At 34.2% G+C, this 26,577-nt stretch overlaps 2 protein-coding genes across 6 annotated transcripts in view; both read right to left on the reverse strand.

Moving 5' to 3' along the window:
* LOC148959417 (protein sidekick-1-like) overlaps window positions 1–26,577 on the reverse strand; it is a 75,305-nt gene that overhangs the window by 27,222 nt on the left and 21,506 nt on the right. Inside the window, exons 1-2 of one of the 5 annotated variants that reach the window (XM_089110385.1) lie at window positions 1,433–2,596; window positions 127–234 (exon numbers count right to left, since the gene is read on the reverse strand). The exons of 1 other annotated variant lie outside the window; for it this stretch is intronic. In XM_089110385.1, the coding sequence (XP_088966511.1) occupies window positions 127–234; window positions 1,433–1,469 (145 nt within the window). In that variant the 5' untranslated portion in view covers window positions 1,470–2,596. Of the gene's footprint in view, window positions 1–126; window positions 235–1,432; window positions 2,599–3,757; window positions 4,202–26,577 lie in introns of those variants that run through there. 3 more of the 5 variants (XM_089110388.1, XM_089110387.1, XM_089110389.1) reach the window with 3 other exon arrangements.
* Window positions 7,041–26,269, reverse strand: LOC148959418 (protein sidekick-1-like). Its single transcript, XM_089110782.1, has 20 exons — window positions 25,890–26,269; window positions 24,174–24,492; window positions 23,295–23,473; window positions 22,583–22,906; window positions 21,867–22,172; window positions 20,649–20,942; window positions 20,194–20,484; window positions 18,697–18,996; window positions 17,964–18,281; window positions 17,626–17,732; window positions 16,131–16,356; window positions 14,132–14,488; window positions 12,569–12,871; window positions 11,372–11,850; window positions 10,071–10,165; window positions 9,499–9,658; window positions 8,921–8,984; window positions 8,094–8,362; window positions 7,839–7,986; window positions 7,041–7,402 (listed from the first exon to the last, which is right to left on the reverse strand). Exons 1-20 carry the CDS (start codon window positions 25,891–25,893, stop codon window positions 7,041–7,043), a joined length of 4,905 nt encoding a protein of 1,634 aa, XP_088966908.1. The 5' UTR covers window positions 25,894–26,269.

Below are 26,577 nucleotides of genomic sequence, written 5' to 3' on the forward strand. Positions count from 1 at the left end.
CTATCAACCTCAGTGATGTACGCTATATTACGTTAAAAACTTAAACAAGGCTTTCTAGGCTCAATAGAAAATCAATAAATGATTCGTTACCAAAAGGACTTATGGTAAGTTCTTGTAACAACTTACTTGATGGTAACGAAGTGCCCTCTGTTACGTGAACCATCAGTGCCATTAAAGTGGCATACAACTGAAACAATCTTGAAAATTCAACCATCGTGTCGTATTTCTTTAGCCCTGTTAAAAAAACAAATTGTTTAGCACGTTCAGAGTTTAGTCTTAGTTGTCTTTAGTTAATAAACTCTTCAATAGACTGTACAAAAATATAGACTTTGTACCTAATTGAAACATAATTATTCCTATTTTGGAGACAAATTATGTGAAGGTTTATGTCTTTTTTCTATGGCAATTTAACTACCCTTTCGAAATTATTATAACGCACTATTTTACATTGTTTGTAAGTTAGATTTTTGTTAAAGATAAGCAAAACAGCAATTTCAAATCTATACTTTTTATACATCATTCTAAACCTTTAATTCATGAGCCAATAATTCAATAATCTCTAAAAAGTAGTGAAAACAACGTTGCAATAACAAACCCTTCTTTAAAAGTTCGGTGGACTACGATAGTAAGCCTTTGAAGACTCAGCTTCTGGCCTAGCGCCATTACCCGTTTCTAATACTTAAAGCTGAGAGGCTAAATGCTTATATTTGTTTTCTAACTACGACCATGGCGGCGAAAAGAAAATTTCTTGAAATTGAAATTGAAAACAGAAATTGTTTCCAACATGATGGAGGAATTGACGAGAAGAATAAGCGAGAAGAATGATTAAAAGACAGAATTATTTTATTGCGTTAATCAAGGAAGTGGCGACCCAGACTACCAACATAATTACTTGAGTTATAGTCAAAGTCTTATATTCCTCCAAATTACAAACACAAGAATCCTGTATAATGAAGATTCCCCCATTTTCTTCAAACATTGAAAAATGATTGATATCCTTTGAGCCTCCCATTATGTATGAAGTTGTTCTAAATGCAAATTTTCCTCCAACGAGTCTAGTATGTGATTGCCATAGAGATGGAAAGGTTTTGAAAATGAAGTTTATAGAAAACTAATGTACAAATGTTGATAAAAGTAGAAATGAAGTTTGTATCTTCAAAAGGCCTTTTTGTATTGACAGATAGCAATATTTGACAATAGGTGAGTTAAAGTTTTTTAATTCTTTATATAAAAAGCAAACATTTCACGACATTCCAAAAGCTTTCTCGCCTGACACTCTTCAGAATACAAAACGTCAGAATATCCGAAAGAACAAGATGCAAAATATATTCAAAAGCCATTTTCAATATTCTGTACCTCCAATAATTTTCAATATTCTTTATGTATAATATAGTTTGAACGAAAATTCAAACTTTCAAACAACATAAAATACCTCCGCCCTCTAGAGCTTTTGATACATACGATGCCATTTACTGTTTACAGAAAGAACTGTCTACTATTGAATTATGTTGATGCTTTTTTCTAAGTACAAGATCGTGTCAATGCTGATATTTGCTTTAAACAAGTTAGTAGAAATGAAGTTAATATTTCACTGGTGCTAAAGCTTTTCTATATGAAAACCAGTAAGTTGGAGTCAATTTTTTTGGTTATTGATTAGAACATTGATTTCATCCTATTGCATTGCAGGTTGATGCATTTTATTTCATAAAAAGAAGTACGGGTTACATAAGCATTGCAAGATAAATTATTCACAGCCATTAACTTTGCGGCTAAATCTAAAATTATGCAACACGTCTTTTGCAGTTGTATAGGTCTCAGCCCATATTACTAGCAACAAATACCACCCTTTTTGAGTCGTTTATCAAGCCTGTCCAGTTTGAATTACCAGTAACGGATGTTTCATATCAAATTTTTTAAAAAGTGTATAGCAAATGAAAAGACTGCAAAAGTTCGGGGCTTTTTGAGCATGTAAAGAAATCACAAAAGTCATAGATCGTAAAATGGTAAAAGAAATATTTAAATTGACATATCTAAAGAAAAAAAAAATTTTCTCTGTAAAAATAATCTAAAGTTTTTTCTGTCTAGAGCAAATTATTGAGTCAGCCAAACTCCTGTTTGCTATGTTTCTACAGATGCATGGCTTTCTATTCATCTTTCTTCAAAGTTTTCGGCGTGGTAGCAAATTCAGTGTTACTGCAAACAAATTTATTCTTTGGTGGCTGATTCAGTAACCAGTCTGCCTTAATACCACTTGAAGAGGCGCAAATATGGATCAGTGACAAGATATCGTGTTGATATCGAATGACTACTTACCAGTAGTAGAGACCTAAGGATTTGACTGACTATAAAATAAAAACAGTACAAATGTCTTCACTGTATCATTTTTGAAACACCAGCTTAAAGCAGTCATCTACTATGCAAAATAATACTTCTGAACAGATGTTTTGCACATTGTTTGAAACTGATTATTTGAAACTTTTGTATGACTTTTGATAAGATAATTTGAAATGTCAGAACCAGATAATTTTTGCCAAGGGTCTGTGCTCCTAATCTTTCAATGATTTTTATGAATATTGTGCTTATATATACCAACATGGATTTTTCTGCAATTACTGTATTTATATTATTTCGTAGTTCTTACCTTGTTCTTAAATTTTGAACAAAGCGAGCATCGATTTTTTTTAAAAAGCAGGTAAAATAAAGCCTGTCAGCAAATTTTCAGTGGTCCTCGGACCTTCAAAGTTGAATATTAAATGAACAAAGGTGTCTTATGAAAGATATAGATTGCTGTAAATATTTTCAATCAACGTTAAATATTTCGTATCTCTAGTATCGAAATTCATTCTGAAATGAAAATAATCAAGATTTCAACATGCATTTGTATGTGAAAGGAGCTTTTCTCGCAAATGAAGCTATTCAGCTATAAATTTTCCAAAATTTCAGACTACGGGCATGTATGAAGATGCACGGTTTCTCTTGTGGCTTTGTTGTAGTTTTGACAAACTGGCTAGATTTACGGACTAGACGGCGAATATCTCCATTGCTAGTGCATAAATTCTCGTTTGTTCAAATCAGGAGACAGAAATGGAACATCTTATCAAGCGAGATAACTTATTGAACCAGGAAAGTTGCAGTTCTACGTTACTATGCTCTGATAGTTATTCATTGAATGGTGAAAGGTACAATGCCTGCCAAAAGTACTTGGAACAACCAACAATTTACGCTGCATTTGATATCTTTCATTCCTTTCATGAAAAAAATTGCTATTCCGCCCTCTTCCCCCTCAAACAATGTTGATGATTTAGAGAAATATCATAAAAGAAGCGCAAAAGAAAGTGCTTCCTAAAATCCTAACCCGTTTGATAGTAAACCAACATTGTTCCGTGGGGGAGAGGGGATGATTGGTTTTGACCTTGGAAATTGATGTCAGTGTTCCAAGTCTTTTGGCGGGCATTGTAGCTTAAAATGCCGCTCAACCCTTCCTAACATGACCCACTCTTCCATTGTCTGAAATTTTGGAAATTTTGCCCCCAGGTTTTTGAAAAGGTTCCCCCTTCCTGTTAGGAAGTGTGTTAAATGATAAAAAGAGTGTACTTGCAAAGTTTCAAGAAATGAGAAAAATAAATGCAAAATCAGAAAAGCTCAAATTCACGAGGGCAAGAAGAGCAGCCGTCCTTGTGCGCTCCCGTGCGTTCCTGTGCCTCAGCGTCCCTGACCAAAGGAAGTGTGACTTTGAAATGAAGAGAAAAACTCTTACCTTTTTTGTGTCCAAAGTTGACTTGCTTTATGACTGAAGTAATGAATAAAGTTCTTTCTGAAGAATGCTAAATCAAAAGTAATGAAGAAGAATATTTTACCATGAATCTATTTACCATTATGTTTGATAAATTGCTTCCAAGCTGAGAGTATGGCAATATAAAACAAAATGACCTGCAATGTGATTTCGTCGCGACTTCTCTATTTTCTAGCAATGGCTGTCAAATTCAATTGCTTTTAACCGCAATCAATTTACTTCAATGGCTCCCGAATCTTGAATGTACTGAAATTTTTGGGTGGCCAAATATAGTGGATTTGAATTGTTAAAAACTCTAATTCGCTGAGAAGTCGTAGGCATTTTGTTTAGCATGTTTATTTACTGGCCGGATCATAAGTGTGCCGCGTCCAATCTTGTTGGCGTTGTTGTTGCCAGGTAGCCTATTTTGCAGGTACTCTTATCATTCCGATGAATTAGCTTGAAATCACAAATAAATTAAAAGACAAGTGACACGCTTTTGGCGCCAATTTTTTTTTTCTTTTAACTTAAAGTAAAATGCTGTATGAGATTGTTGTTGAAATATTTTCCTTCCTGATTTCATTTTCCCACTTAAAAACCCATTTGAAATTCTGGCGGGAAATGAATCACGTGACACCGTGACGTAAATTGTGTTAATTTGTTATTGCTGCTACTGGTATAGAGTGCAATATTAACGTTTACAACACGCTTGTAAACGAATACAGTTCCTCTGGACCTGTCGCGTCGTGTTTCGTAAACTCTTTATAAATTACAGGAAAATTCTGAGTTATCACAATGTACGTCATAGGGTCACGTGATAAAAAGCAATTTCGCGCCCCCTGCGCCCCCTGATTAGAATTTTTTGTTCCAAACCAGGAAAAACTTACTTCTAAAAGATGATCTATAAGTTAATGAAAAGAAAAGATAGGGTGAAAAGTGTGTCACTTGGCCTTTAAGAAAACGAAAGAATGAAATAGGAAAAAAGGAAAGAGGGAGAAAAGATTTTAGGTAAATAAGGAAGAAAATGAAAATTCAAAATGTTGCAAAAGATAGAAAGGAAAGCAAAGTGATAAATAGTTATACAAAGAAACAAACAATAAATACAAGAGAAGAAAATTTAAACTGAATATAAAAATCAAAGTTTAAAGAGATTGTAAAAAATTGATGAATTCCAAAATAAAAGAATTTATTCCTTTCAATAACCTGTCAAGTCCTGATTGATATGTTATCATGCTTTTATTTATGGGCTTGACTTTTCAAGCAATCTAATATTTGCTCATAAGGTAAAGTCTAAGATATTTGAACACTACATATGTCGTGTTGATATGAACACGTTGTAGATATTCGTTGTAGATATAAAAACCTACACGTCGTTGTCAGGGGCGAAACTACTGGGGCGTATGGAGGGTGCTGCACCCCCCCAATCTTCAAAAAAGCAGATTTTGTCGGGAAAATTTATGAAAATACCATCTAGAAATACGTTGTTGAGAAAAATCAATCAATAATTTTTTTTCTAAATGTATGAAACTTTCATCATACATTCATAAGGAGTTATGCTCCAAAATTCTCTTAAGGTTTTACACTTACGGTTCGAAAGTATTGCACCCTTCGCTAGAAAATGGTCATACAGACGCCAAAGTTTTTTAACTAAAAAAATTCGAATAACCGTAACAAGTAACAGAAAGTTTTATTCAGTTCAAGCGGGAAATAATATAAAATTTATCAAGAAGTTTTAGTTAATGTATGAATTGCAAAATACTTTCGAGTTTATTCTATTTCTGAAAAATATCCATGATTACAAAAACACGAAAATTGAGCTTTGACGAAAGGTGTACCTGTAAAATACCTCCAATAAAAACTTTCCCTTGCTTGAGGGATTTTGTTATGGTGAATTTAGAGATACGTACTTTGTGCTTGGGTGTCTAAAAATGTTGAAATTGCTTCCGGAGCAACCGAAAATTGAAAATGAAATTCAGAAAATGCAACTGAAGCTCTTTTTTGCTGAAACATTGTAATCTGCGTAGCTGTTTCTAAATTCCGAAATTTCCAAGCTGTGTTTTGGTTCCACTATGATAAAATTGAGACCCTACTTCAATCTCTTTTTGAATTGCTCTCTTAATAGCTAGGTGATTTAGAAAGTAAAGACTTTCTTTTAGACCTTTTATAGAAAAGACAGGCCTTACAAATGCTTATTTTTTGGAAACAAATGTTTATAGCCAGCACCAGAAAAACTAGAGGCATATTTCTTGACTTTAAACAAACAGCCTGGGCCGATGATTTCAGCCCTTGAGACGATGTGCTTTAAAAATGAAGTTCATGTATGACACGCCCTTTCATCAAGCATGTCACGCCCTTTCGTCGGGCATTTTAGCTTCTTACCCCCCTAATGAAAATAGTGAAGTTTCGCCTCTGGTAGTTGAAGATATGAACACGACAGATGCCTTTTCTCTATGTTTGACAAATGAATATTTGCGACACCGTTGTAAACCAAATGACACTCGAGATTTAATCCATTTTGTGAGGTCATTTGGCATCATTTTATAGCAGAAAGAACAGGCAAACAAAATTTCAAACAATTGGCAACATTTTTAATATAGAACTAGTTACAGTTACGTTTCGTGAGCCCGATCGTCTTTCCATCTAGAAATTTGGAAAAGTTTTTCCTTTTTTCAAAGCAATTTCCGCATAAATTTAAACGTGTCATGAAAGAATAGAAGAACAAATATTGCCCAATGAAACACATGACATCTTGTATCCTTTACACAAACGTTCATGCACAGAGGTATAAGTGCCTCTGTTCAAACAAAAGAAATACCGATTGAACAATTAAAATTGGTTCTGCATCTTTGGAAAAGGTGGCATCTTCTACTGGTGGCGTCTTATTATCATTATTATTTCACATTCACTAAAGCTAAAGCAAATATCAACACTAAAAGTTTAAGTAATTACAAATAATAAAGTGCTAATCAAAGTAGCTTGATCTAGTAGCATAGCAGCATTAGCATCGTCAAAATAGTCGATCATCTCTATAGAGTAGATGTAACGATAAAGCCAACTGGCAAGTGCCACGCCAAAGACGGAGGAGGGGCAGGGGGCATGGACTTCCCAATTGTAGGCTCGTAGGCCGTGTCGCTCGAAATGAATACAGAAACATTCTATAGGCTAATTTTTGGGTGCAATTCTGGCATCAAGACCTTTTCTGTACAATTGAATATTGGCCAATTTTCAGCACTTGACAGATTTCTCGTACCACAAGTAAATGGAAATTTCAAGGCATATATTCCACATCACTACTAAATGGCGTTACTCTATTTCCGTGATTTTCAGTGTCAACGTTGGCAATTTCATTTTCAGAATGCTCAATTTCTTTAGTTGGATTTTTCTCCTTTGTAGTTATTGTCTTCAGCTTTGGCAGTGATGGGTCAAAAATGCTTAGAGCTGGATACATCGATACGAGCTTCAAGGTTTTAGCATACTGCATTTTACTTATCGCAAGTCTTTCATTGCAATGTTTCTTCTCTAGCTTAGAAAATTTTTCTTTAAGTCTCAATTCAATATCATTGATGTCTTCCAAGAAAGATTCAAACATATTTTCTCCTTTGCATTCTTCATTTACAACCTTGGTTCTGCCTGTAACGAAGAAAGTTTGAAGGTAACAAAAGAAATTTCATCGATAATTTTGTTAGAACACAAAAGTTTCCCAAAGCTTTCATCTCTTTTATTTAAGCTCTCAGGCGGTTGTTTGAAATACGCAAAAAATTAATTTCTATTCTAATTTGGTTATTGAAAATTGTTATCGTACATTACTTGATGTTATCAGAGTGCTTGCAGGGACATAGAGCTTTTATCATTAAGAAGGAAGATAACCCTTTTTAAACCAACATGAAACATTTTATTTTTTATTTCCAAACATGAAAACTTACGGTATCGCTAATGTAAAACTAACATGTAGAAGAATATCTTTATTCAACAAAAGCTGGCGAATGACGATTTGTAGAATGGCAAGGGAACATTGGAAAGGCCAGCATAGATTTTTATTGTCTTAAAAACATGTTTTATGTCAAACCTCGAATTTTCATTCTGATATCATGCAGCAGTCCAATCACTATGAAAAGCACCAATGTTATGCTCCCATAACGAACAAGATTACTCATCAAGTCGCTTGGCGACGTCATATGGTTCACGAGGTCAGGACTATTCTCAGAACTGGGGGCCTAAATGAAAAATATAATAAAATAGAAACATTATTAACCAATCATAATAATTGAATTTTTAAAGCAGTCACCTTACTTAGATCAAAATTGCTGATTTTCTTACATACCTTAAATATGAAGGTTTTCTTTGTCAACTTTTCCAGCATTTCTGCTTCATTTTCTGTTACGTACCGCTTTACACATTTTTTAGTCGGCTTAACATCACCAGATAGAATTACACCATAGGATGCTTGGATTTTTTTTACATTCTCCAAAATAATCTTTGGATGATTCAAGTACTTTTCTAGTGAAGTTGCTTTATAGATATCCAGTGCAACTCTGCTTATATTTCCTGTGAACAGTGATTCTTGGATGTGATTTCCATCTGTCACGTTTCCTTGAAAATGATAAATTTTGTGAGTTTGAATGTATCAACAGCTTAAAAATTCAGTCTATGTCTACTAATTATATCCATGTTATCTTTATAAACCATGCAAATGGTTAAGCAATTTTATGCAAACATTGGAGCAATTACATAAATCCTTTGAGCAATTGAAATCAATGTTTTCAAGCAATCAAAATATATGTTTTCAGCAATCAAAATCAAATCTCTTAGCAACAAATTCAAAGTTTTCATTCAAACTTTGAGCAATTTCATTTTATTGTTAGCAATTTTAGCCAAACTCTTCAGTAATGTCATTAACAGTTTGATGAGCCAATATATATTAGTGTTACGTAATTTCGGGGAACCTTAATACATATTCTTATGAATTTTATTTCATGACAAAAGAATATTCATGTAAATTTTCAAATAAATGGAAACTTTTCATGACGCAATTATATTGTTACTCTAATTTTCCAAAGCAAATTTTATGCAACCTTCTTACTTGTTAGGCACCATCATAAAAGCATTATTTAGGCCATACAGAGAAAGAGAACACAAAAAATTATTTACCAATTTTAACCTTTGCGCCATAGAATTGAGCTGCCGTCATTAATAGATCTTCTGATGTCAAGACCTTTAAGAAGTGATCCATTAGAAGCGATATTTTTTTAGGCTACACCTTTATATGTTAGTCGTAGCTATAGTCAGAAATACTGAAAATTCTTCTTTTTTGCAAGAAATTGGAATTCTTAGACTAAATGAAAATGAGAAAAAGGCATACAAAGAAATTAAATTGGAAAAAAGCAGCATTTTTATAAAAAAAAATTAAAACTGCACCAGGAAAAATTAATGAATTTATTAGCGAGGTTTTCAGTATAGCCCGTTCCTTTGATAACTGGTTGTGCTCGAATCTTCGTTAATAATTTTGTTAAATTTTCTTGTACAATTACACTTAAATTCTTAATGTTATTCTATTACATTGTACAGCATGCAAACTAGCATAGCAGAAATTGTTTCACTTTATTTTTGACATATTGATATACAAGTTCAACAACTTGCAGTCAGATTTTGGCCACTAGCTGATCTGATTGTTAGAATAATCATAAATCTATTTTTATTAAAATTTTTAAGTTAAAAACGATATTTACCTTTCCGTTTGGTGAGAAGGATATCGGAACCAGGACAAAATTAATGCTAAGTATGCTTGATATATTTCCGACAACCATAGATGTTAAAACAAGACCAAGAAGTGTCCAAAATATTGTGTATATCCTACCTAGAATGGTTCTAGGTACTAGATCCCCATACCTAGAAAACATTGCTTTAAGTGCAAAAATTTGCAATGCGAAAAAAAAGTACGAATGTTGGGTTGAAACAAATATTAAAAATAGCCGAATAAAATTCATTTTACTAGGTTCTAAAGAATCAAATTTAGAATTGTCAGTTAAAAATATTTCTAAAGATTTACGAAGTTTTGGCTGGATTTCATAAGATTTACTAGAGAGTTAAAAGTTTCGCAAAGGGCACATAAATTTTTTATCGATAAATCATAGCCTTAAAAACGTTTTATTAGTAATTTTAAACCGTTGTTAAGATAGCCGTATATAAAAAAGCATCCAAAAACAGCATAAAACTACTTGTTTTGAACTAAAAAATTAAAAAACTGCTTTACTGTGCACACTTTTAGTTTTAGTAATTTGAAACGCTTATCTTCTCTCACCCGACGGTTGTCATAGTGATATAAGCAAGCCAGATGCCGCTACCAGATCCTCTGATGTAGGAATCTGAAAATTCTTCTGGGTTTTCAGCAAACTCCTGCAACAAATTTTTTTATCGTACTTTTTTACATATCCATTAGCAAAATACGTCCCTGAAAATGCTTATGAAAGCTCGTAACTCATAGCTGTACGATTTTGTGGTTCTTATGTAGCTTGTCGTCGCCGAGGTTCCAAAAAACCCAATACTGGGCAATGATATTAAAAATATGGTTCTATATCTATGTTATACATTGCTTAGGTCACCGGTGGGGGGAGGTGTTGGGGGGAGTGTTGGGGGAGGGGGAGTGTTGGGGGGGGGGGTTGTACAGTTGTACTCCTATTAAGGCCTGACAGGAGGTCCAGTCATGTTCGTAGAGGGCTAAAAATATAACGCTGTCAAGCATGCTAGTTCCATCAGCGTTCCTGTTAACCTGTGAATGCTTCAATGACAAAAGAGGATCAGTTTTTGTATTAGATGATTTAGAGGCCCTAGGCCGGAACCTTGAGGAACACCACATTTAACTTTCTTTCATATCTCTTAAGCAATGCATCCTGTTTGACAGGTAAGAATAAAGCAAGCTTAATTAAATATTTTTCATCCAAAGAGCTTACGTACCAGTCATTAGTGCATTTTAACAAACAGGTGTAAACTGAGTGTAGCATTTTGAAACTTACGAGTTGCCAAAAAGCATTTCGTTACAAATTAAATAATTGTTTAACTAACCATAGGAAATTTTTTCAAACAGCGGAGACAAGACTGGTAGAACTGATATGGGACTACTAATTTATCGACCAACAGTTACTTGGTTGAAAGTATGGTTTCTTATTATTATCGTAAATTAAGCGAAAATAGAAAATTGGCATTAATTTTTAGGAATATTTCCTTCAAGTTGGGCTACTTGGGGGAGGGTACTACTGTCCCCTTTCTGCTAGGATAAACAGGTGTGGCACAAATACCCCAAAAACTGGCTTGAGCGCATTCTTAGCAACATTGTAGCAAATGGGGCTATTTGCAATTTTTCATACCTTTTGCTACAGCTCAGGTGTCTGCAAATTTTTTCACTAACAAATGGAAAGGTAAGCTTTTGAGAGATTATAAAAACAAATATCTGTGTTTGACTAGACTTCAGTGTATCCAAGGTTTCAAAAATTGGTTATCAGCGATGGTTTAGCTTTTGTCCGTAAGTACCGTAGATAGCAAACTTCATGTTTAAACTAAACTGATCGTCAACTAAATTTCCGCTAATTTCAAATTCTGACTTACCATTTTCCAGAAGACTATGCCAGCCAATATGGTCAAGACGGTAGATAATACAAAGAGTGGATATTGCTCCCAAATTGAGTTTGCTATTAGTGAAGTTGCCGCATTTCCCAATTCATTTCCATTAGGAATGGTCATAAAGGTAAGGAGACTTTGAATCTTTAGCACGGGAACATAGACATATTTGCTGTTTTCTAGGCTTCCTTCTGTTTCAAAGTCATCTCTGAAGATAGGAAGTGCCAGATGTGTTCCGTTATTAATTGCTTGCAAGGCCTCATTTCTGCTGTACTTTACTGACGGGAAATTGGATGCATCTCGATGCCAATCAACATAACTTATACCATGCAATCCGCTACAGTTTCCACAACAAGATGCAATTGCTTCGTTTATCAATTGCGGTAGAATTTCAAGGTTTGATGCTTCAACTATTGGTGGTAATGGAATTCGCGCAGATGAAAGTACCTTTGGACATCTGCATGTCTCTAAAAATGAAGAATCGTTTCCTTAATGATTTTGTTAAACTTACCGTAAAAGCCCTATTAAGCCTCTCTTTTTTTTAAGCTCTCTTCTCTACCAAGCCTCCCTTATCATGAAAAATGTTATGTAAGCCTCTATTATGCCCCCTCTTAAGACCCATTGATGGCAAACAAAGAAAACATGTGCACTGAGTGAAACTCTAGACGGATGTGATGAGGATAAAATTGTGTGCATTAAATAAAGCTCTTAAGAATGTTTACTTGTGCGCTTTAGAAGTCAGTCAAAATTTATTTAGATTTGCCGGAGATATCAATTGATCTTGATGACTCTAAGGAAGATGAGGACATTTTAAGTGATCGATTCTAAGAAACGTTCGAAGCTGCTAGCAAAGTTTTTTAGAGCATTTGTATGACATTTTCGTAAACAAAAATGCATAAGAGCATTTTTAAAACATTTCTAACATTGCATTATTAAAAATCCCCCCTTCTCTAAAAAGCTCTACTCTCTTTAAGCCCCCTCTCTATGACTGACAAAAACATGCGAGCCCTAGGGGGCTTAAAAGAACTTTTACGATAAATTGAAAAGAAAACATTCTAGTAGCTAAACTAAAAATGGTAAATTTTTATTGATTGACAAAAATGTGCAATAATCTGTATTCTTTTATCCTCCTTTAGATGTAAATTATGCTGAATGAACTGTTAACTGAGTAAAATTTCAGCATACCCCCATATTTTGCTTCGGACCAGACTCCGAACCCGGCCTCTGTGAAGGCAGAAATCCGAATTCGGTACTTGCTAAATATATCAAGCTCATTAACCACCACTGATCTGTCTGGTTCAAACACATCTAAATAGGTTGGCACTGACTTGAGAACAGGATCATCATTTGCTTCTATTTGCTGATACTCAATTCTATAGCCAAGCACTTCACCCTTTGCTGTGGAATTCTCTATTCGATTCCAATTAAGAAGTATCTCATTAAATCCATACATATCTGTCACTAGCAATTTGGGTGCTTCTACTGGCACTAAAAATAGAATGAAAAGTGATTTTATCTTTAGTAAACAACGATTTACTAGAGATCTAAGTTATCATAAAAAGGCAAAGGTATTGAAGTAAATCTATATGAACAAATTTTTGCGGTACAAAATTTAGAAAGGCTTTGTAAAATGCAAAAACTTTACAATATACTAAAAGCTCTTTTGTCTGGCACTCCACAGAGTATTAAGCGTCAGAATAGGGTCCCGAAAGTACAAGAGGGAAAGTATTTATCCAGTTGTGGATCGAAACATATTCATGATTCTATTAGCCCGTCTTTGTTCCGAATTTCAGTTGTAAAAATTATTGTTAACAGCATGAAGCTCTTTAAAAAACCACTTAAAAATCCCAACTTTTAGCAAATGAATAAATGCTATAAAATGCTAAGGTGGTCTTTATGAATACTATAAAGATATGATTGAAAGTAAGAAGCATAGAGGACTTTGAATCGCATAGAGGACAGCAATAATGCCCTATCAATGTTAAGGCAATAATACTTTGAAAAGTATTGATAGAAAGAGAAATATGTAACAAAGTTCAAATAATCTTTGACCTTCCATTTGTAACAAGAAAACCTGAAAGAACTCGCTGAAGTACTTAACTCTAACAGTAGTTGGAATTTCTTAAAGCTCTTATGGTTATGTTGTCTAAAATTAAAAAAACTCAAAGTATGGTATTTGTGACGTCAACCTCTCTGTTCTGTATTAAAGATCATGAATATATGGTGCCCTATTCTTCTCTGGGTGCTTTTGAACGGACTCAGATATCCATAGTAACACTTTGTGGTGAAGGACTGGTTTTTCTTGACATAATGTTTGGTAGCTTTTAACGAATGCACTAAGTAGTCGAAATTTTCTATCCCAGATACTGTTTCTGTTCAGTTGCTGAAATTGAACTGCACCATTGGAACAACGCAATTGACACAACCGTATTCTCAAGACAGCTATTTTCTAACTTTGAGCAGACTGATCAAAAGAGGTACAAAAATCAATAAGTATTTTGAATTCCATCCTTTCAAAAAAGCATATCAAGTTCTGTTTTAACAAAAGTTGAAATAAGAGCTTTTAAAGATCTTGATCAGTTATTATCAATCACAATTTTTATGAGACTGTTTTGGCAAACGTTGTAATAACTTAGCAATAGAAAGCGGACATTTAATCAGCTATAACTAAGGATCATTGCTAAAAAAGGTCAGCAGCTTACAAAGAAAGCCACACAGCTAAAATTATGTTTATTCAAAGACTCATACCTCCTTGTTTAGTTGTCTCATTAATAGTGATTGTCAAGCCAAGACCTTTTGAAGTAAAAGCACCAATTCTCACTTGATACCAAGAATAATTTTTAAGTCCTAAAATTTCCATTTCAAATGTGGTTGCATTGACTTCAATCATTTGCTCCCCTGGTTCTGCTCCATAAACTGCGAGTGGATTGATGGCCCTTGGTGCCCTGTGGTACTGACGCATCGGTATGTCGATCGATTTGTAAAAGATTCTGTATCCAAGGACAATGCCATTTCTTAAAGAATCAGGTATTGAACCCCAATAAACTTTGATTGCATCATATGCTGTTGGTGAAGTCGTCACTGCCGTTGGTGGTGCATCTGGCTCTAATTAAAGAAAGCGAATAAAGTATGACAATAATCAGAAAAATAGATAAATTTTAAGTAATTAGTTCAAAATCGAGCATTTTTAAACATGTTAAGCTTTTTGATTGACTCATTTTAGAGTATAAAACGTCAAAATAATAATAGAAAACTCCGGGCTAAGGTTAAATGTACCCAGTTGTTCGTATAATACAGAGAAGCAAAACTGATTTGGCAAGTAATTAGCATGTGTTTCTGATGGGCTTATTATGATTCACATCCATTTTATTTTTTAGCTAAAAATACTCGGTAATCATTCTGACATTTTATGCTGTAAGCAGTGACTGTCAAAAAGATCGAGAATATTCAAAATAGATTGGAACAAATTCGTATAATCTAACAATCAGAATCATAACAATACGTTCGAATTAACATAAGAACCGATACCTCTCTAAACTTGGAAAGGTCAAGGTCTGCGCGAACAGAACTTATGCTACTAACCTAAGAAAAGTGCCTGAGTGTATAGACGGAGCATCGATAGCTGAATGGGGATGTGGGGAAATGACACCCCTTCTTTAAGGAGCTTGTCAGTAAGTTCTCAGTTGGTCTAGAAAGTACATAGTTTTCGGTATAATTGCCTTTCGGTAGGTGAAATAGCCTTTTAATTTTCCTTCATCGTTTCCTCTGGCGGTAAATTTTAACACTGATGACCGACCCTTCAAGGCCCTAATGTCGAAGGGCAAGCTACGCCACTGCTTCTCTAACATGCATTACTCCACTTCTGCGTTATATTTGGAACTAGACCTTATCTTAGATGACATCAATTGACAAGTAGTAGTTCTTTGTATATGAATAAGCACGTACGAAAGTGGAGAAGGGAAGAGTATAAGAAACTTATCGGTGTTCAATTTTCAGAAGACTGAAATCTCGGAAGCTTTAATGGAAAAGCTGAAGCTAGAGAACCTCGTCTAAGCATTGGCTTGAGACACCGTCTTGAAAATGGCTTAATTTTGATCGAGGAAATCAAAGTAAATTATGTTTGGATTTGAATATGTTCTGTTTTTTTACACGTAACCCAAAGAAAAGTCTTTTTATTTGATACTGTAAATCGAAATCAGTTGAGTCATTTTAGTAGTTTCGATACTGTGGCACTAAATGTGAATATCACAAGTGAAATTAAAATCCTGACGAAAAAAGGTTTCTCTTTTTCATTGACTGCATCTACCCTGTTTCATGTGCTGTGCTAGCCTGCAGAAGACTCTCCAAGTTAAATACATTCTATGATTGAAGTAATAGCTGCTCCGCATTGCAAAATGCAAAATAAATCTCATTCAAAAGTTCTATAGATTTGATCGACAATATTAATGTTGTTAGAGCACATTCCTCAAATTTTCTGCTTTGAATATGACATTCGAAAAATATTTTTTAAAACGATTTAGGGCCTAATTCAGACTGCTGAAAAGAGCTTACTCCTTCCTTCATAGCGCAAAGACCTTTTTATGTAAGTTCAAGAAGTAGTTGTTTGAATTTAGGTAACATATTTTTTAACTTCACTGGACAATAGATTGATTTACTATTATACTGCTAAAAATGCAGGTTGTGACAGCGAAAGAAGAAGGAAATGTTTGGAAGAAGGACTAAAAGACAGAACGAACACGATACTTACTGTCCTCGTCAGTTGTCAGTGTTATAACTTTCGAGAAGTCCCCTTTTCCTTTGCTGTTAAAAACTTGAATACTGAAGCTGTAGTTGGTATATTTTCTCAGGTGTTGGATACGTATTTCTGACAGACTTCCGTTTGAGGTTATATTGGAGATGTCATTTTCATTACAGCCTTGAGGCCTATCTTTAGGGCAATTAAGCACGTGATATTGTACATTATATCCAAGAACCTGGGAAAAATAAACAATACTTATTTGTTTATTTTGTTACAAAGGGTAATCAATATAAAGTTGAATTAAGGGAGAAATATACTTTGATGGACAAGAACTGTATGTAATCTATCTCTGACAGGTGCCGTTTTTACAAACTAAGGTTTTTCCATGACAAAAATAGGCAATAGTGGATTTGCTACCTTTTGATATTTTGAACGCATTTATTTATAGTTTTACTTCATTAATAAACGTAGCAATTAATAAACATTATGAACATGAGTCATTAACTTAAACTTTTATTTTTAATATGATTGACTTTCAATAAAATGTTTTAACTTAGTCGGATAGTCGGATAGTGGGCATAGTTAAAGACTATTTTGCTACAGTAGCTTTGATTGCGCGAAAGATTGTATGAAATACTTATACTCAAAGCTTGACTGGAACTTTACTAACTTCATTTACACAATACCATTCAAATGCTGTTTACGTAACGGAGAAAATTACTTCAGTGTAATTGTCTTCATTATATATCCTATAATTATATCCATTATTATGATTTCTTTCAGTTTTATTCATCACCATTATATTTCACAAAATGTCAATTTGGCAACGAGAAATTAAAATGTAGCAGTACTTTTTTTAGTTATCATTGAATCATTTCTACAGTCTTGGACAGTGAGTCTAGCAAACCTTTTGTTTCTTTGAACAAACATGGATCCTGGCACAACCATTTGAGCAGTGACTTTTTGGAATACCATGTTGACGGTCATACGAATAGCTTGTATAAAGCTTTATATTGCCATTTTTTCAGTTGTCATTGATATAGAGAACATGTGAACAAGCTTTCCCGCAGATTACACCTTTGCTAGCACGAAAAAGGCTCGAACTATGCACATACAGTTTATCAACATTAATAACCCGTTCATTCCCTCACCATCATTCATACTCTTCCATCACCCGGATTCCCTTCTCCTCTGCTTCCATTATCCTTTTTTCTCTTCACTAAAATTTAATCTGGTTTGAATAAAGACTATTGAATTAGCCACTGATGAAAAAATGCTTCACCCTTCCTTGTTGAGAAGTTACACTTTCATCTAGCTATGTTACTGAGCTAATTACTTTGGCATCATCTCTTATCCAAATTCTGAAGCTCTGAACTAGGCTAACGACAAAGTCAGCAGCTGTAACTGATTATAGGTAATGATTAAAACCCGAATACTGTTACTTTTCAAGCTTTGATAAAATCACTAGAAAATCAACTTCTATAGAGGAAAACCCCTGACTCACTTTTCCATTTGCATCTCCCTCTCTTTCTTTCATTGGATTCCATTTTAATATGATTTCTGTTGAAGTTGCATTTTCTCCTGTTACATTTCTTGGTGGTTCTTTGGGTGCTATTGAAAAATAAATTGTATTAGTTTTGCTAAACAAGCTGGTTTGTTAAGATGAATAATCATAATTGCTCAAAGACTAAATAATATATTCAAAACATTAGAAATCTTTTCCTGTAACGTTTCTTATTTTCTTGTGCTACAATTCTACTTCATTTTCTTTCTTAATCTTATCATCTCTAACTTCAGATCAAAGAAAATGCAAATTCAAAAGAATAAGCAAGCGAAACCTACCATACTCATCTGTCCATACTGTGACATTCTCGCTAAGTTTTCCAAAAGCTTTAATATTAAAAGCTTGTATCATAAATGCATACGGAGTGTATATCTTCAATCCAGTGACGTTTGTCCTGAAGTTAACTGCTCCATTGACAGAGTTATTTACAAACAAATGTTTCCATGGCTGATCAGGTATTGATATATCTTTGTATAACAGCCTGTAGCCCAGTATTATTCCATGCCTAAATTTCTCAGGAACTCTTTCCCACTTCATTGCAATTGAACGGTGATCCATAAAATGTCCAGTGAGCTTGTCTGGTGGCTCACTCGGCGCTAAATTAGAAACAGATTTCTATTTTTTACTCTTTGGAATAAATTTGTGGTGCTTGTTTGCTTATTTGTTGGTGATTGTGTTTACACTATGCATTTTTCTCAAAGAGCGTCTAATATAGTTTAAAAAAATTGACAGGCCGCTACAGAGCAATATTTTTACAAGAAATCGTATCTCTTTGAAGAGAAATTTGATACTCAAACATATGAAAATATTGAAGCTAAGATGGAGCTGATAAATGGAGTTGGGCTATATCCCTGCTCGAAATGCCAACAATTCATGATTTGATACTCTTTTCACTTTGTCTTAATTAAATCCATAGAATTTCACCTTCTTTACATATAGACATAGAAAGCATAGCTAAAGTGTTTGTATTCAGTAAACAGGAATAATTTGACAATAAAATAGATAACGTACCATCAGCGTCGGTTCTGATTTCAGTAGTGTTACTATATGGGCCACGACCAACCAATGTTGAAGCGGCAATTTTGATCTCGTAAACAGTGAAATAATTCAAGTTTTCTATATGAAATTGAAGTTGAAGTTTAGGCAATGTTCCATTTTTCCATGCAGCCGATGCAGTCTTTTTTCTGTACATAAGGGTGTAATTAACAATGATGCCGTTTCGATTCTTTCCTGGCACTGGTCTCCAGTAGACAGTGATAGAGGTCGAGCTGTTATAATGGCCAGTGAGATTAAGTGGAGCTGCATTAGGAGCTTTGAAAGGAAGGAGACAGGGAATTACAAACCAACTTGCCTGAGATGCCTGAGATGAAAAGAGGGTACAGGTTCCCCCCTTCCTAGCGATTGTCACAGTTGTGCGAATCCTATTCTAGGTTAAGAAATCTCTTGTCTTCCCGAGGCTAATCATTCTGATATATGTTGGGGCTATCGAGAGCCCACGTAGCGTGCTTAGTAGAGAGGCATGGCAACAATGAATGGATATTTTTTATAGCTTTCAATAAAGTGAAAATGTAGAGCACATCTTTAATGAATGTATTGATCACTTTAACTTACAACACAACACAGAACTAATAAAATATAGGTAGACATTGCAAAGGGAATTGCATTTAATGAATTTACCATATACCTTTTAACCATAGGCTATAAAACTGTATCTAGTAGGGAAAATATCATTCTTTAAATATAAATGGAATGGGTAAAAATAGCTGCAATAGATTTTGGAGGCCCATGAAGAGGTTGCGAGACACAATGACTGACTATGACCTAAGGCGAATTATCATGAATTTTTCAAGAGCTAAGAAACGAAAAATTTTGATTGAGTGTATTGTAGGCAAAAGACTGTGAAGGAATTTTCATATATGTATGAATAAAGAATAGGTCACGATAGCAATTTGCTCAACTGACTCCAAGGAGTTCTTGCCGCGAAAAACCGATAAAAATGTAGCAAATAAGAAACACCGCAATACGACGAGAATGAACAACAAAAAATACACGTAAATAGTGAAGGCTAATATTTCGCCCCGGCTTATTGGGCTTCATCAGCGCAAAAGTTAACGGACTACAAATGTTCTTAGATGTTTGTATTACCCTAGGTATAAAATGAAAATTTGGTATTACGCACTTAAGTTTTTAGCAATATTCTGTATTTCTTGATATTTGTTTTTTCAAAACGTTTGGTTTACATCCATTTAACACTAAGTGTTAAAACAGTTACACTTTCAGCCAACTTTTGGAAATTTTTTTGATTGAAGATAGAAAATTTCTGTCAGTATCATTCAATCAAAGAATGATGTCTGTAAATAAGATGAAAAAATCATAATGTTCCACTTTTGAGACGCATTCAAACACCATATAACAAGCAAACTCTTAAAAATCAACATATTCTTAAAAATGCTAATAAGATAGCGAAATATTGAGAATGCTAAAAAGACAACGAAATAAATTGCTTACTGGATTCTTTTGTTTTCACAATAAACCAAGGTGAAAAGATTCCAACTCCTTTTCTTGTTCCTCCAGCAATTTTGATTTCATATTCAGTAAAAGCCTCAAGATTTGTTATAATTTGGCCCATGTTATAAGCAGTTGTCTGTCCTTCAAGTCCACTTTCATTCACTTTTCTGTACGTCAGCATATAGAAAGTTATTATACCATTTCTTTGGCTTTCAATTACTTCTGACCATGTTACATGTAAAGAATGTGACGTAGAATTGAGTTTTACATTTTGGGGTGATCCACTAGGTTCTAAAAGAAAAAGAGATTAAGATGACACTGTCTTAGAGTATGTCTGAATCTCGATTGTGATGAAAGTGTTTAAAAATGTGCAATTATTGAAAAAATCACCTTTAGTACATTGAAAATATAGTATGTACGGTTAGAAAGTGATTAACCATATTTGAATTACTTACTGTCTTCGTCGGTCCTTACTCTTGTAGCATTACTTATGGTTCCCTCTCCAACTGAAGTCTTGGCAGATACTTTGACGTCATAAAATGTCCACAAATCAAGACCAGACTTTGTGAATGACTTTCCAGTTACCTCATAACTAGTCCACAGGCTGTTTCCTATCGCCTTTTTGATGTATACTTTATATCCGGTTATGATCCCGTTCTGATGACCTGATGGTACACCATCCCAGCTAACATGAATACTAGAAGAGCTTGTGTTTTGTGCTGATATATTTACTGGTGCTGAACTTGGTACTAGAAAAAGCCGTTAATTGTTATAAAAAAATGGGAAAAATTAAAAACTATCATTAAAGGTATTGTGTCCATACAAGAGGACTGCGTATACCCAACTTGTCAAGCCACCCATCAAAATAACGGTTTGCGATTGGCTAGTATTCTTGCGATGCAAAACTGCTCACATGAAAAGCTAACTTCGCAGCAGTATCGATAAACAAAACGACCGTAATAGCTGGGGCGATGACATGAAAAATCACATGTTTCTAAAAACCCCCGCAGAGTTGCTTGCTTTAGCTGGACACATTACCTTTAACGTTACTTTTGTTTAATTACTTATTATCAATTTTTACGTTTTCTTCATAATCTAATAAAGTAAATCGTCCCCTTTCAATTTTTTTACTCACATGAAGAACTGACTACACTATCAACACCATGCATATCTTGGTAAACTTTCCAAAATCATTTTTTAAAGAAATGACTGAGAGCAAATAGATCATGTCACAACTTCATAGCCTTTTGAGCATAAATGATTATGGTTGCAGATACGAAAATAAACGATACGAAAAAGAGAACCCAATACTGTTTAACTTCAGGAAATGGTAGCTTAATCAACAGAGTTCCATTAAAATTTTGTAAATATTCTTAAGCACAACTAACATAGTGGATTTTACTGTTAATTCTGCGATGCAGACTGTATTGATGACAAACATGAAAACATAATAGTGTGAATTTAAAAAATGGGTATAATGATTCATTGTCACTATTGTTTAGTTATTAGAAGTAATAAGATGCAAGCTAGATAGAAAGCTGTTATCATAAATCATAGTTAACGTTTTGGTTGACTTACCATGACCGACAACGTCAAATAAATTTTTAAAAACATCCACATGATGCATAGCTTTGTTTAAAATTTTATGAAAATAGTTTGAAAAATCTACTCACTGCTTTCGTGGGTTTTCTCTTCCTCAATAGAACTAAATGGGCCACTCCCTTTTGTTGTCCTAGCAGCAACCTTAATCTGGTACATGGTAAAGATTTTTAGACCAGCGAGGTTGTAGCTTCTTACACTGCTGCTGTTAATCAGTATAGATATCCACTCTACTGTCATTTGTTCCTCTCGGTATTGGAGTTCATATCCTAACGGGACACCGTTCCAAAACGTCGAATTAGTGAAATCATTCCACTTGACAGTAATTGACGTAGATGATTTCATCACCACAGTAAGACTTCGAGGAGCTCGCTCTGGAACTGTTAATGTAAGAACACGTTAATCATACATTTAAAGAAGACGCAACAGGGCCTTCTGAATTGATTTATCGCTGGAAAAAGATTGCTCAAACGTTGTGATATTTTCAAATATAATCATTAATGTATCTTTTCATTAATTGAAATTACTGTCTAAAGTATTGGGAACAAGTTAATATGTGCAAGTTTTTCAATTTTCCCTCGCTCGTCCCCAACAACATTGGAAAAAATGATTTTTGATGTTCAAGATACATTGCGTTTATTGCAGGTTATAGGGTTTTTTCCCAACTGTTTAAATTTTTTGAGGGGATTTGGCAGCGTTTTGAAAAAGAAAGAAAGATTATGCAAAAAACAATTGCTTGATGCTTCGAGAAAATTTGATTAATGTTGTGAAAATAAATAATATCAATTACCATCTTCCATTGTCCTGATAGTGGCTTCTCGTGAAATAATGTTTTGATCTGCTGCGAAAATTTTTCCAAAATAATGAACAAGAAAATGATACAGCGTAAATTTTTGAAGGCCCGAAACTTCAATGGTGTGTGGCTCGTTTCCGGTGACAGTCAAAGTTTTCTTGTTACTTTCATCTCCATCTTTGAAGTAAATTATTTCTTTTTCTTGACTGTAGTTCCAGTTGTCTCTTGGTGGAAGATATGGTGCTTCCCGTATTTGCACCAAAGTTGTTGTTGAATTTAGATTAGTCAGTTGCGGGATAGGGATCAATTTCTTTGTTTCAACTAGTGTATGAAAATGAATTTAGTATATTAAAAGATAAAAATAAAATTTGAATATAATTTGCTTTTTAGCTAATGAATGTCAGTTATTAGCATAACAAATAAGAATATGGTCGAGCTTTGAACAAGTATAAAATGCTTCTGCTATTGCTCATCAGCTACAGGGTTAAACTACAAATACTTTTTAGCAAAAAAATCTTTCTGCATTGATTATTTGCTCAAAATGAAGTAAATCATTTCGTTTTACAAATAAATCGATTAAATTGCTTTCACCATAGGGAAACTCATAGCACTTCCTTGCTACTTTTCATATTCTAACCTTATTTGAACCCTACTCTCGTACCACTTTTTATGTAATCGTACAATTAAATGTTCCATAGAAAATGTTTACCTGAAAGTAAATTCTGTAGTTGCAATTCCCATGTGGTAGAAAATTGGCCGCCTCCATTTTTATGAATGACTTTTAAATTATCACCAACAGTGCATTCAACGAAAAATGACTTGATGGGATACAGTATGTTTGTGTTCAGTAGCCCTGCATCCATTTCAACATACCCAGGACCTGAGTGGCTTCAAAGAAAACACCGATTTTCAAGGCACTCTTAATGATTATGTATTGAAAAAAGATATATTTTCGAAATTTAATAAATAAACTTATTATCATATCTTTAAAGTAGTTTCAGGAAAGGAATATCTTACATGATTTGTTTTGGATCTTGCAAAATCTGATGTTTTGTAAATTTCTGTCTATACTTCTATATAGCGGAATAATTGAAATTCTGTATGCGGGAAACATAATCATGCCATGATAAGTAAGATAAATAAAACCAGTATGCACAGTAATTTGCTTCTATGAAAATGACAAGTAATAGAAGGCCATTAAAATTTTCCATTGGTTGAACTAGACAATGGACCGACTGATATCGATCCAATCGGCTAATTCTCAATGTTTTCTCCATTATAAATGCGATTGAAGACTATTGTTATCTCTGAACGGTTGACTGAAAGAACATAGTGGCTTTAATGAAATGCGAATGAAATGCGAAGCTATTAGCTACAAATTTGAATTAGAAAAAATATTCAATACGCCCATTTTTCAAAAGAATTCTAGATCTTCATTTACATCCAGAGTATCTTCAAAATTTTTAAATTATCCAGTTATAAAAAATAACTTAAAGAGTTGCAATTTATGAAAATACTTATTTATAAAAGTCAAATATAGGAGGCGTTTTTTCTGCCATTTCCACTGGAATATAATCTACATACTTACGTAGATAAAACAAATTCTCCAAGCTTTGTTTCTATCCCATCTTTTGTGATTACAAATGTGCAAATATCGTCACAGTTCATTCTGAATCTAAAAGTACTGTTCGTTGGAACACTCATGTAACCCGAGTAGAGTGCTGCATAATATTCGCCATTAAAGTCGCCTAAATCGTGTAATGACGAATTGCAGCCATATGATGAAGGATTGTTTGGATAGCTTGGGTTATTGCTCAATGCATATTGCAGCGAGTAGTCGGCCGAATTTGGTGGACAAACAAAGTTTTCATATCTTTGTCGCAAAACCCCGGTCCATTTATAATATTCTAAAATATAACAAAAGACATAGCGGCTCAACCTGCGAAAATTTCATAGTTTAAAAGCTATTATCAATTTAATAATACGTCTAATATTAAGTTTAGCACAGAAAAGAGTGAGTTGCAAGATAAGATGAAATGGATCTACATCCATCCGTCCCTTATAGCTTACCATATTTTAAGTTTCTTGATGTTTACAAGTGAGTCAGATTATTATACCACACTACTGAATCTACCAAAGGAACTATTGATTAACATTTTGATAGTTTCCATTTGTATCTTGTTCCTGTAAAAATCTGACTAATGCTTCTGCATAGGTTGCTGTAGTATGGATCCGCCTCTGCATTTATAATAGCTTAACACATATTCTAGGCCAGGTTGCCTTTCCGTAATTCGCATTCAGTTATTTGCGTAATTCTCGTTTCTGAGCTGTACAAATGACTGGTACGTCAATATCGATAGAGGAATAATTTCTAAAAATTCCCCTCAACATATTCGACCCACAAATTCTCCTGAATAAGTTAAAAAATGACGGAATCGAATGTCATCAGCATCACTGGTTTAGTTTGTACTTTTTTAACTGTAGGCAATTTTCCAAGTTTAACTCCTGTCTAGTTGTCGTCGAGAAAAGGTACCTTGAATGTTATATCTTGGGACGCTATTGTGGTTAACAGACCAATGAATTGCTTAATTCTCTTTTTCCAAAAGTGAATAATAAGATGCTGTTGTCAAAAAAGATATTGGTAGCCTTGAGAAATGATATCAGGGAAATATGTTTTATTTTATGTTGGCAAAACAAGAGCCATGGTTACGAGATCATTTGGAAATGTAAAGAAGCTGTATACACGACCGGCACTTTTTGAGGTAAAAGCATTATGCAAGGTAATAATATGCAAGACATAATATGTATTGAAGACAGTGTTAAATAGTAATTATAATATACAATATACGTTAGGATAGAAAAGTCCCATGTCAGCTTCTGTAAGCAATGCTTTGGGTTAACGAAACTGGAAAAATTTGCAGAAACTGAAGCACAAAACTGCTGCTTTGATTTTCAAGTAGCCCATTTGAAATGCTGACTGATATTCTATGGATATACAAATCAAATTTTCATTGAATTTCATGTTTTATTGAAAAAATTGCTTACATGTTTCCTTGTAACCCTGTATTCCAGCCAATACACTCTGTTAACCAGATTGAAATTCAGTGGCGAACACTTGGGGGGAGTGAGGGGGGGGGGGGCGACCGCCCCAAATACTCAAGAGGACAATGGTCTTTTGTTCTAAAAAAATCGGAAATGTGACGTCATCTTATTAAAACAATATGCTTGCCCCCCAATATTTGATCAAGTGTCCGCCCCTGTTGCAATTGCAGAAACTTCTAATGATTGCATTAAAGTAACTTACCCATTGATCTTTGCAAATATGCACTGCTTATGGGCTTGTCTTCAGTTGAATCTGGAAACCTCACTCCCAATTTGGCAAAGTCAACGCCCTGACAGTCACCTTTGTGGTATAATATTAGCTCATATCTGAACCCTTTTCGCAAGTAAACTGCCCTTGATTCGACGCTGAAAAGGCAACAAAAAAGCAAGTATAACGACAGTCACTTAAACAAACTTATCAAAAAAGAAAGTAGCAAGCAGGGCTGAGGGACCAAGTATTGCGTCTCCCATTGATTGTCGATCAATTCTATGTCATCTGTATGTAAGAACATGTAATCAAATGCGATAAATGTATTGATCTTGTTTAAAATCGTTTAAAGGTTCACCTTGCCCACCCCCGTAATCATTGAAATATCGTTCCAAAGGTACTGTTGTGGGTAGGGTAGACGTAATGGAAAGGAAATTCATACATTTACATTTCGACAATAATCTTCGATTTTATGGAATTTGGCTAAAGGCTTTAGTAGAGCTACAGAAAAACTGGAAGAAAAGCCAAAGCTTTTTAAGAAACCAATGTGGAAGACTCAAGCGAAAAAATAGACAGCACAGAAAATTGGCAACGTTGTAGGTTCCGAAATTGCAATTTAGAAAAAAACAAAGCCTCAATGCCGCTTGAGGGAATCTGAAATTTGCAAAATTTTGCAAAATTT

Source organism: Rhopilema esculentum, chromosome 10 (genome assembly GCF_057945365.1).
Source record: "Rhopilema esculentum isolate cy_ngs chromosome 10, ASM5794536v1, whole genome shotgun sequence".
NCBI classification, from domain to species: Eukaryota; Metazoa; Cnidaria; class Scyphozoa; order Rhizostomeae; family Rhizostomatidae; genus Rhopilema; species Rhopilema esculentum.